Here is a 12,401-nt window from a genome sequence, read left to right on the forward strand (position 1 = left end):
AAACGTTTTCTGTAAGTCTTCACAAGGTTTTCACACACTGTTGCTGGTATTTTGGCCCATTCCTCCATGCAGATCTCCTCTACAGCAGTGATGTTTTGGGGCTGTCGCTGGGCAACACGGACTTTCAACTCCCTCCAAAGATTTTCTATGGGGTTGAGATCTGGAGACTGGCTAGGCCACTCCAGGACCTTGAAATGCTTCTTACGAAGCCACTCCTTCGTTACCCGGGCGGTGTGTTTGGGATCATTGTCATGCTGAAAGACCCAGCCACGTTTCATCTTCAATGCCCTTGCTGATGGAAGGAGGTTTTCACTCAAAATCTGACGATACATGGCCCCATTCATTCTTTCCTTTACACGGATCAGTCGTCCTGGTCCCTTTGCAGAAAAATAGCCCTAAAGCACGATGTTTCCACCCCCATGCTTTACAGTAGGTATGGTGTTCTTTGGATGCAACTCAGCATTCTTTCTCCTCCAAACACGACGAGTAGAATTTTTAACAAAAAGTTCTATTTTGGTTTCATTCCTCTTCTGGATCATCCAAATGCTCTCTAGCAAACTTCAGATGGGCTTGCACATGTACTGGCTTAAGCAGGGGGACACGTCTGGCACTGCAGGATTTGAGTCCCTGGCGACGTAGTGAGTTACTGATGGTAGCCTTTGTTACTTTGGTCCCAGCTCTCTGCAGGTCATTCACTAGGTCCCCCCTGTGTGGTTCTGGGATTTTTGCTCACCGTTCTTGTGACCATTTTGACCCCACGGGGTGAGATCTTGCGTGGAGCCCCAGATCGAGGGAGATTATCAGTGGTCTTGTATGTCTTCCATTTTCTAATAATTGCTCCCACAGTTGATTTCTTCACACCAAGCTACTTACCAATTGCAGATTCAGTCTTCCCAGCCTGGTGCAGGTCTACAATTTTGTTTCTGGTGTCCTTTGACAGCTCTTTGGTCTTGGCCATAGTGCAGTTTGGAATGTGACTGTTTGAGGTTGTGGACAGGTGTCTTTTATATTGATAACGAGTTCAAACAGGTGCCATTAATACAGGTAACGAGTGGAGGACAGAGGAGCCTCTTACAGAAGAAGTTACAGGTCTGTGAGAGCCAGAAATCTTGCTTGTTTGTAGGTGACCAAATACTTATTTTCCACCATAATTTGCAAATAATTTTTTTAAAAATCAGACAATGTGATTTTCTGGATTTTTTTTTCTCATTTTGTCTCTCATAGTTGAGGTATACCTATGATGAAAATTACAGGCCTCTCTCATCTTTTTAAGTGGGAGAACTTGTACAATTGGTGGCTGACTAAATACTTTTTTGCCCCACTGTATATTGGTATCATTCTTAGAGGTTTATGATTTTCACTTGTTCATGTTGTCCTTTTTGTGTTGTGTCATCATTTGTTTAAGCTCGTATTTTTTTGCCACACAAATAAGCAGACGACAAAATTCTAACACTGATTCTTATTTTACTTTAGTGCTTTTTGATTCTGTGCTGTATGAAAGGCTCTATATTTAATAAAGACTGGCCAAGACTGAAGAGATGTTTTAGTATTACAGATATTTTCACTTGCACATCACATTAAAAAAAAAAAGAAAGAAGCCCAAGATAATTTCACTATATGCATACATATACACGCACACAGTTGTGCTCATAGGTTTACATTCCCTGGCAGAATTTGTGAAATATTGGCAATTGTTTGGAAAATATAACTAATCATGCGGAAAGCTTTCCTTTCATTTAGGGAGTGTGTTCAAACTGAAATAATCCAAATAAGGCCTGATCAAAAGTTTACATAACCTTGAATATTGGGGGTGATAATATGCAAGTAAGTTGACAAACACAGGCTCAAATTAAGGGTTATTAAGGGAGAGAGTCCTCACATTTGTAACTTCTTTGATTGTAATCAGTGTCTGTGTATAAATAGTCAATTTAAATTCATGCAGAGCTGCACTGACTTTGCTGGATACCAAGCAATGGGGAAAGCAAAAGAACTGTCAAAAGACCTGCGAGAAAAGGTTGTTGAATGGTATAAATCAGGAAATGGATATAAAGAGATACCCAGAATTTGGAAAATGTCCATTAGTAGTGTTCAAACTCAGATTAAAAAAAAAAAAAAAAAAAAAGTGGAAAATTAGGGTTGTCGTTGTTACCAAGCCACAGTCCGGCAGACCAACCAAGATTTCAGCCATAACTGCCAGAAGCATTTGTAGAGATGCCAAAAAAACCTGAAAAATTCAGAAATTCTGCCAGGATATGTAAACTTATACTGTATATATATATATATATATATATATATATATATATATATTCCCTATACTTCACTTTGCTAGTTTGCTTAGGCCATTTAAGTTGAACTAATTAAAAAAAAATTCTTACACTATAAGCAAGATTTTATATATGAGACAAAGTAATGTTGAAATTCAGGTTTAATTAATTACATAAGTAAATGAAGCTATCTTTGAGGAAATGTTCTGCCTTTGATGTTCCTACCCCCTAGTGGTTAAATAATAGGACTTCATCAATACTTACATTTTTGAACTTCCAACAGTACTTCAGAAAGGATTCTGAAAGTCTGAAAGACCAGGCTGAGGTTTAAGCCTAATGATAATGCAGCTTACTAACTGCTCTATTAACAAAAAAAACTTATTAAAAGGTATGATCTAGTGATGCAGGAGCTAGGTGGCAGTGCTCACAAGCTGGGTCTTGTCCCGTGATTGATACATGTGCAAGATGTGGAAAGTTCGATTTAACAAAACTGTTTAATTTGTATATAAAAAATATATGTAGGTGGAAAGTTACATTTAAGGCATGGTTTTCACAAAGATGCAGAAGTTATCTATATAAAAGATGTCCAAGTGTATATTTGGGACGATGGAAAAAGGCGATTATTTTGTATTAGAGCAGTGGATATGAGAATTTCTACTTTTAAATGTGTTGGTTCCATACTTTAAGTAATTGGTAGACAACTGCATTGCTGGTAAACTGACAATAAAATGGAGCAAAAAGTACAGCATACAAAGAAAATAAGGCAGGATTTGTTTCCATTGTAAGCCTGGTTAGTGCAATTTCATGAATTTCTGATTAGTTAGTTAGCCATTGAGCATTTGGTTATACATCTCCAGAAGACATCAGAAATAAAGGGGATAAACAGAGATGGAATTACAAAAGAAAATATTACTGACATAATATGGTATTTTATACTTCAGACCCACAATCATCTCTACCATGAATCTTAGATGTGTTAGGAGAATTTAGGAGAAAGTCATAAGAATTACCGTTTCAAAATTAATCTGAATAAAAGGGTGCTTTTCCCAGCACATCCTATAGCACATCATATTAGACTGGATAGCTATTTATTCCCAATACCAATAAATATTTGAGAATAGCCATCACAAGTAAATATAAAGATCTCTTCCAATAACATTTTGGAAGTAATATGGATACAATAAAACAAAATGCGTCCATTTCACCTTAGCAGGGAGAATTAATACTATCAAAATGAACATCTACAATAAACTGCTGTATCTATTCCAGTGTATCCTTACATACAAAAACAAATCATTCTTTAAGAAATTAGACTCTATTATGACATAATTTATCGGGAATCTTATTTGGAATGGTCACACATTCAAAAGGCAACTTCATAAAGTTCTAAAGCAGAAAGTGGCATAGTGCTATTTAACTTTCAGTTTTAAAACAGAACAGCAGATATGTACATTATTAACATTATCAAATATAACCCAGCCACAGGGGATTCACAAACCAGTGTGTTTCTTCATTCCGGTCCCAAGCCAGGATAAATGGGGAGGGTTAAGTCAGGGAGGGCACCCGGTGTAAAATTTTGCCAAATCAATATGCGGACAACAATACAAATTTCCATACTGCATTTCCTGTCCACTGCTGGTGGCAACTGCGCTACTGTTGGCCGAAGGAGAAGAAGAGGGGGGAGACGTGTCCGGAGGCGGGAGGAGAGGAGGAAAGTAAAGAGAGTGGAACTGAGGGTAGGAACTTTGAATGTTGGCAGTATGACTGGTAAGGGGAGAGAGTTAGCAGATATGATGGAGAGAAGGAAGGTTGATATATTGTGTGTACAAGAGACTAAATGGAAGGGAAGTAAAGCCAGGTGGGTTGGAGGTGGGTTCAAATTGTTCTATCATGGTGTGGATGGGAGGAGAAATGGGGTAGGAGTTATTCTGAAGGAACAGTATGTCAAGAATGTTTTGGAGGTGAAAAGAGTATCAGACAGAGTAATGATTATGATGCTGGAAATTGGAGGTGTGATGATGAATGTTGTTAGTGCAAATGCACTGCAAGTTGGGTGTGCAATGGGTGAAAAAGAAGATTTTTGGAGTGAGTTGGATGAATTGATGAACAGTGTACCCAAGGGACAGAAAGTGGTGATTGGAGTGGATTTCAATGGGCATATTGGTGAAGGGAACAGTGGAGATGAGGAGGTGATGGTAGGTATGGTGTCAAGGAGAGGAATGAAGAAGGTCAGAGGATAATGGATTTTGCCAAAAGGATGGACATGGCTGTGGTGAATACATATTTTAAGAAGAGGGAGGAACATAGGGTTACGTACAAGAGTGGAGGAAGATGCGCACAGGTAGATTACATTCTATGCAGAAGAGCTGATCTGAAGGAGACTGAAGACTGCAAAGTGGTGGCAGGGGAAAGTGTAGTTAAGCAGCATAGGATGGTGGTCTGTAGGATGATGTTGGAGATCAAGAACAGGAAGAGAGTGAGGGCAGCGCCAAGGATGAAATGGTGGAAGTTGAAAAAGGAAGACTGCAAGGTTGAGTTAAGGGAGGAGGTGAGACAGGCACTGGGTGGCAGTGAAGAGTTACCAGACAGCTGGGAAACTACAGCAGATGTAGTAAGGGTGACAGCAAGAAGAGTGCTTGGCGTGACATCTGGAAAGAGTTAGGAGGATAAGGAAACCTGGTGGTGGAATGAGGAAATACAGGAGAGTATATAGAGGAAGAGGATGGCAAAGAAGAAGTGGGATAGTCAGAGAGATGCAGAAAGTAGACAAGAGTACAAGGAGATAAGGCGCAAGGTGAAGAGAGAGGTGGCGAAGGCTAAAGAAAAGGCATATGATGAGTTGTATGAGAGGTTGGACACTAAGGAGGGAGAAAAGGACCTGTACCGACTGGATAGACAGAGGGACTGAGCTGGGAAAGATGTGCAGCAGGTTAGGGTGATAAAGGAAAAAGATGGGAACGTACTCACAAGCGAGGAGAGTGTGTTGAGCAGATGGAAAGAGTACTTTGAGAGGCTGATGAATGAAGAGAATGAGAGAGAGAGAAGAGGTTGGATGATGTGGAGATAGGGAATCAGGAAGTGCAACGGATTAGCAAGGAGGAAGTAAGGACAGCTATGAAGAGGATGAAAAATGGAAAGGCCGTTGGTCCAGATGACATATGGAAGCATGGAGGTGTTTAGGAGAGATGGCAGAGGAATTTTTAACCAGATTGTTTAATGGAATCTTGGAAAGTGAGAGGATGCCTGAGGAGTGGAGAAGAAGTGTACTGGTGCCAATATTTAAGAATAAGGGGGAAAGGGGATAAAATTGATGAGCCACAGCATGAAGTTATGGGAAAGAGTAGTGGAAGCTAGGTTAAGAAGTGAGGTGATGATTAGTGAGCAGCAGTATGGTTTCATGCCAAGAAAGAGCACCACAGATGCAATGTTTGCTCTGAGGATGTTGATGGAGAAGTTTAGAGAAGGCCAGAAGGAGTTGCATTGCGTCTTTGTGGACCTGGAGAAAGCATATGACAGGGTGCCTCGAGAGGAGCTGTGGTATTGTATGAGGAAGTCGGGAGTGCCAGAGAAGTACGTAAGAGTTGTTCAGAATATGTATGAGGGAAGTGTGACAGTGGTGAGGTCTGCGGTAGGAGTGACAGAAGCATTCAAGTTGGAGGTGGGATTACATCAGGGATTGGCTCTGTGCCCTCTCTTATTTGCAATGCTGATGGACAGGTTGACAGATGAGATTAGACAGAATTCCCCATGGACGATGATGTTTGCTGATGACATTGTGATCTGTAGCGATAGTAGGGAGCAGGTTGAGGAGACCCTAGAGAGGTGGAGATATGCTCTAGAGAGGAGCGGAATGAAGGTCAGTAGGAACAAGACAGATTACATGTGTGTAAATGAGAGGGAGGTCAGTGGAATGATGAGGATACAGGGAGTAGAGTTTGTGAAGGTGGATGAGTTTAAATACTTGGGATCAACAGTACAGAGTAATGGGGACTGTGGAAGAGAGGTGAAAAAGAGTGCAGGCAGGGTAGAGAAGAGTGTCAGGAGTGATCTGTGACAGACGGATATCAGCAAGCATGAAAGGGAAGGTCTACAGGACGATAGTGAGACCAGCTATGTTATATGGGTTGGAGACGGTGGCACTGACCAGAAAGCAGGAGACGGAGCTGGAGGTAGCAGAGTTAAAGATGCTAAGATTTGCACTGGGTGGGACGTGGATGGATAGGATTAGAAATGAGTACATTAGAGGGTCAGCTCAAGTTGGACGATTGGGAGACAAAGTTAGAGAGGCGAGATTGTGTTGGTTTGGACATGTGCAGAGGAGAGATGCTGGGTATATTGGGAGAAGGATGCTGCCAGGGAAGAGGAAAAGAGGAAGGCCTAAGCGAAGGTTTACGATTGTGGTGAGAGGGGACATGCAAGCGATGGGGGTAACAGAGCAAGATGCAGAGGACAGAAAGATATGGAAGAAGATGATCCGGTGTGGCAACCCCTAACAGGAGCAGCTGAAAGAAGAATAAGACTAACATTATCAAATATAATCAATGCCACATCATAACCCTTATGTATTCTTGTTAAAGTTGGAATGAAATACTTATCCAACCCAATCTCTTTCAACCAAAACTGTTAACTGTTAATTACATGTGCCTCTTGCTGGAATACAATATTTTGTCTTAGGAGCCTCAGATGTTAAGAGCACTTTTTTCCCCATTACACTCAAGACTGAGACCTTTGACAATTCAATTTACTAACTTTAATGAACAGATAAAATTGTGTGATCTTTGTTTCCTATTCCTATGTAGAAGAAAAAAATATAACATCTCTAGATAATATAACATGCAATGAAATTTTACATTTGGGAATGTCTAGCCCCACCATTGGCTGTAATGTTTTGCTAACTGCACTAAGACAATTACAAAAAGGGCATAGAAGATAATGTGCACAGCTTGCTCTCTCTCTCTCCCTCCCTCTCATAACCCCCTACCTTACCTCCCCAAATAAGGCTAAGATCTCATCCAGTGTTTCCTCTCCCAAGGCTAAGATCAAATTCTTTATAGTCACAGTCCTTTGACATGCCAGGTAACAGCATTTTAAAACACCCAGTTTCTCCCTAAAAACTACAGATTGTGCATCCCTAACTCAAAATATGAAAAACGAAAAAAAAATTAATCAGATTATAGAACAGTGAAATTCTTTAGAATTTAGAAAAAATTCATTCATGCTACTCTAAAATAAGTCTACTGGGCTCCTGCCAATGTCACAGATAAACTCCTGTTCTTTTAATTAATAGGACGTATGACAAAGTGGGCCTCTTTTTATTACTGATTAGTAGTGATGAGCAAACTCCACGGTGTTCACTTCGCCTCAAGTTCAGAGAAATCACAGAAGCAAATATTGCCGAAGTCAGCAAGTCAATGGGGAAGGACTACATCTTTAAAGCGTCACTGAGGGCTAGGGAAGCTTATGCCAACTTATACTGTACCAATTATTGTGGCTAAAAAGGTGATACAACCACAGCACCATCATGCCTCCATGAGATCAAAGAAGAAAGAATGCAGTCAGAGCTGCACAATCATATATTTCATCAAAACTAAGTGGAAATGCTGAAATCATACTCAAAAATCAGGAAAAATATGTAGTTCTTTTAAAGGCAGAAAATTCAAAGTGGCATGTGATGAATGAAGATGCTGGCTCATATTTTTTAATGTCACGCTGAAGACTCTCCAAACTGTCTGTGTTGATGCTTTGTACTTTTTCTTCTATCAAAAAGATAGAAACGTCTTGTAAATGGTAATAAATATTTTGTTATTATTATTATTATTTCATAGAGTCTCCTGTGTTTGGATGGGTGGTGGTTGGGGTGTCAAGCTCCTTCAAGGTTTATTTGTTTTTAATTCCACGTGGCTAATTATGCATGCCTAGTGCACGCACCTCCTTTTCTTATACTGACGTGGAACTCTAAAATCGACCTGCACATTTGATGACTAGCAGAGATAACTCATTATTTATGCTGTACATGTTTCATAGAAATAAAATTTTGATAACCTACATTATATGCTCAACAGTTCTACCACTAAGTCCCACAAAGTCTGTAATGTAAACGATTGGCATTATATTGTGGTCCCATTCAATGTTGTCTGTTACAGCTTTGGGGAAGTTGCACTGGCCTTGCAAAGCATTATGGGGTGCTGGGGGAAGAAATTTCTCCTAAACCGGTCAACTTATTAGTAAATATTTCAATAATCAAGGGTGAATGCAAACACAGCAAATTCTGCGAATAATGCTTTGGCGAAATTCACTGATCAACAATACTGATTACATCTATTTAGCGTGAGGCTGGAGGTTTTAGTGTGGTTTATGATTTCAAACCTTAATAACTGCTACTGTGATATACGGGATAAATTGTATTTGTGACTTAACACATTTTTAAGCTTCTTAAGTTTTAGTAAAGCATAAAAATATGTAGAACTTCTTTTGTTATGCATATGTTTAGAATTTAATGCTTTCAACTTACTTTGATTTTCTTGCTCCATATCTAGATGTCTTTTTCTCTCTTCTTCCTCCTCTCTTTCTTTAAGTCTTCTCTCTTCTTCTTCTTTTTCTAACTGCAGTTTTTTCTGTTTTAATTCAGCAATAAGTTTTCTATATTTCCTTCTACAAATATATTTCAGATAATCTGGGAGGAAAAAAAAAAATCTAATTTCATCTGTAGCCTAACTAAAAATGTCATGATCATTCAAGGCAAATTACTTTCATTGAAGTTATTACATAGTACTGTTACAGTCACAACTACACATGCCCAGGAAAACATGTGGACAATGAGCTACCTAAGTGAAAAAACAACTTGAGAATTTAGAGTCAAAGATCTTTGACATGAAAAAGTCATAATCACAGAACATGTAAAGTATACATTCTACACAACTTGAATACAAGACTCTGGGGCTCTCCAGTAGCAGTGCTAACCATAATGTCACAAGTTGTTTGCTTAAGAAGACAATGTTAATGATTCTTATAAACTTTTCAAAAACAAGTTAAATTAACGAGGGAATCTTATTACTACATTTTGTACTGTAGTCCACCAGCCCTTAAACCCTTACACTGCATATGACATATTTACATCATAAAGTTACTTTCTGTTGGTGGCACTCTTTTTCAAGCATTCCTCAGGTCCTCTGAATAAAATGACAACTGACCATAAAATCAAAATATTGTGACACAAACATTTCATCTACTTATTAGTTCATATAATTTTGTTTCTTTTTTTGATCCTATGATGCAGCTTTGACTGAGTGAAACTGGAGCAAGACCTTTAAAAAGCAGACAGGAACATCAGTTTATCATAGGAAAATGAATGCAAATAATGAACAACAAATATCTACTAACAAATTTGTAATTTCAAAATCATTAATAACACTGAATAATCATTTTAGTCCTAATAACACTAACTGCATTAAAGTTTAGTAAAAGAATTACCCTAATCATCTATGACCTTTTATTTTCAACCTGTTCAGTGCAAGTGTAGCTATGGGCCTATCTAAAGTCACTTGTACATAAGATGGGATATTAGTGATTGCAACCCAAAAATCACCATTTGGTTTACAGGCTAAAAATGTGCATTAGATAAGGTCAAAGATACCACAGGACAAGCTATATTGTGTTCAATTTTTATAAAAGCCAGCAGCCAAAAATAAATGTTTAACATTAGTTCATTGAGCCCCTTTGTATTGTTTATACAGCTATTATGTAAGTAGCTATTACACATTCCGTTTTATAAAGCGAACTGTGCCACATAAACACTAACTACTGGAATGATACTCACTTTTTTGAATAACAGTAGCAGCATGTTCAAGTCTTTCAATTAATTTTGCCAGTTCTTCCTGATGCCAGTATTTAAAGAACAGACGTGAATGTCTTTAAAATTAAAAAATAAGTATTACTATACAACACAGTAAAGGAGTTTTCAGTGACTATTTTCATGCTTCTTTGTCAGTACCTATTTTTTAAATTTTCTTCCCTATACAAGTGGAAACAATTAGAACCACCTTATGCAAAACAGGACCTTAACTATGAATTAGGCAGCCACAGAGGACTTATATGACTTAAGCAAATAAAAAAAAAATGTAAGTTAAAAAATGGTCCCAACAAACTGTACAAGGTGCAATAGTTTTAAAACTGAGTCATTAAAATAAGGACAACAATATGTTTTGGTTTTGGTCAGACATTGTAAAGACTGGTGAGTGCAATCTTTCTCCAAGTAAGACTAATTAATTTCTCTCTTTTACAGAAGTTTCTCTTTTAACCTATTGTCTGTTTTCTACTTAGGCTCTAGTCAGGCTAATTCCACTGAAATCACTAAAACTGCTAAAACAGAATCTATATGTTATATTACAAATAACACTGTCACTGTACTGACCAAAGTCAAAGAAGTTAAAAAAAAATAAAATAAAAAAATATATAAACAGTAAGACAGTGATAAAATAAGGACTGAAACTTACCCACACTTCCAGTCTTTGAGATTGGCATTATTTAAAATGCATAAGCATCTATGAAGCAAAAGATGTATGAAGTGTGAATTAATTATAAAGTAGTAAGTTTAAACTTGTATATTATGAACATGCTTAAGTAATAAATTAATATTGTATACACCTGGAAATACTATACAAAATTGTATGTGATGAGGTTGTGAATTGGTGTTTTTAATAAACTACTGAATCAAAATTGTATGTGATGTTGTCACTTGGGTGTTTTAATAAACAATTGTATCAAATACCTGGATTAGTAGCTATTAGCTGACCAAACAGGAATGATGAACTTTACTGGATGGAAGTCTTAATTAAATATCACAGCATTCTTAAGTAGACAACTGATTCTTTAAGTATTCTATCTTTTTTACTTCTATGTGTTTCTTACTTAAATTATCTCCCTCAAATCAATGGGGGTAAGCTTTCAAAATAATTCAATGCACAAATCTGTTTTTAATCTTGGCTGATTGCAACATTTAAATCTAGGCAGTAAACACTAATATACTTTGTTTAATTCTTCATAAAGTCTGTAGGGCTCTGTTACAGCTTACAGTATGCAACAAATGTTACATTGTTTCAAACAATGGCATGTGGAATAATGTTACCTTTTAAATGTGGAGACTGAAAGAATGATGGTCAAGAACTTCTAGCCACACAGTTACAGTTACGCAGGTACAAACTTTAGAGATTGAGACGATTTAAGGCAGAGAACATAAAGACTGCATTAGAGACAATGCCATTTAAGAACAAAAATTCAGTGGACCACAAGCTGCCCCTGGAGGTTGCTCTAGCTTAGCAATTCTTGAGCAAGCATAAGACTGTCCTGAATGCTTTAGTGACTCCAGGATTGGCTGAAAGTCACCCTTGAAAGGAGTTTAAAGCTCATTTACAACTTCAGGTAAAATAAACTGTTAGGAGATACAGAGGCCAGGTTGAAGAGAAAGATGAGAGGGTATATAAGCTACTTCAGTGGGTGAGCCAAACCAGCAGACTGACAAATGGTTGAAATGGTACAGAAAGGCCCAGTATGAGTGAAGCTGCATTTTTGTTTATTTATGTAGTACTTTCATGATCCTTTATTGGACTGTTAATAAAGTTCCATTTGTTTCTTATGGGCATAAAAGGCTACTATGAAGATCCCTTTCCTGTTATTATAATTTGGATCTTCTTAAACTGAAATTTCTCTTACTGAAATTGTACTTATTTGGAACCTATATCAGGATATCTTGGTTTCTAATTTTGAACTTCAATGCACTGCAGCTGTAAAATGGGAAAGAAAAGGCAGCTTCAGGTAAGTACAAAGTTAATTTAACCACAAAGCAGTACACAATTTGCAAGGAAAAGATTAGACAGACAGACAGACAGACAGACAGACAGACACTTTATTAATCCCAATGGGAAATTCACATTATTAATCCCCATCCAAATGGGACATATAGTTAGACAAGCTGTTGAGTAAAAACATTTCTTTCATATACAAGTGCAGTGAAATAAGTAAAACATAATTAATGAGTCAATTAAAATATAGAGTTTTCCTTTAAAAAAACAGAACTTAAAAATAAGGTAATAATGATTTAAAACAAATAACATTAACAAGAAGAAAAAACCTACTGCAAAT

General features: G+C 37.6%; 1 protein-coding gene across 2 annotated transcripts in view; it reads right to left on the reverse strand.

The window, feature by feature from the left end:
• LOC114654330 (myosin-IIIb) overlaps positions 1-12,401 on the reverse strand; it is a 174,038-nt gene that overhangs the window by 24,520 nt on the left and 137,117 nt on the right. For both annotated transcript variants that reach the window (XM_028804811.2, XM_051929489.1), the window contains exons 21-23: positions 10,757-10,804; positions 10,081-10,172; positions 8,776-8,937 (exon numbers count right to left, since the gene is read on the reverse strand). In XM_028804811.2, the coding sequence (XP_028660644.1) occupies positions 8,776-8,937; positions 10,081-10,172; positions 10,757-10,804 (302 nt within the window). The remainder of the gene's footprint in view (positions 1-8,775; positions 8,938-10,080; positions 10,173-10,756; positions 10,805-12,401) is intronic.

The sequence above is a fragment of the Erpetoichthys calabaricus genome, chromosome 7 (assembly GCF_900747795.2).
Source record: "Erpetoichthys calabaricus chromosome 7, fErpCal1.3, whole genome shotgun sequence".
Classification (NCBI taxonomy): Eukaryota; Metazoa; Chordata; class Cladistia; order Polypteriformes; family Polypteridae; genus Erpetoichthys; species Erpetoichthys calabaricus.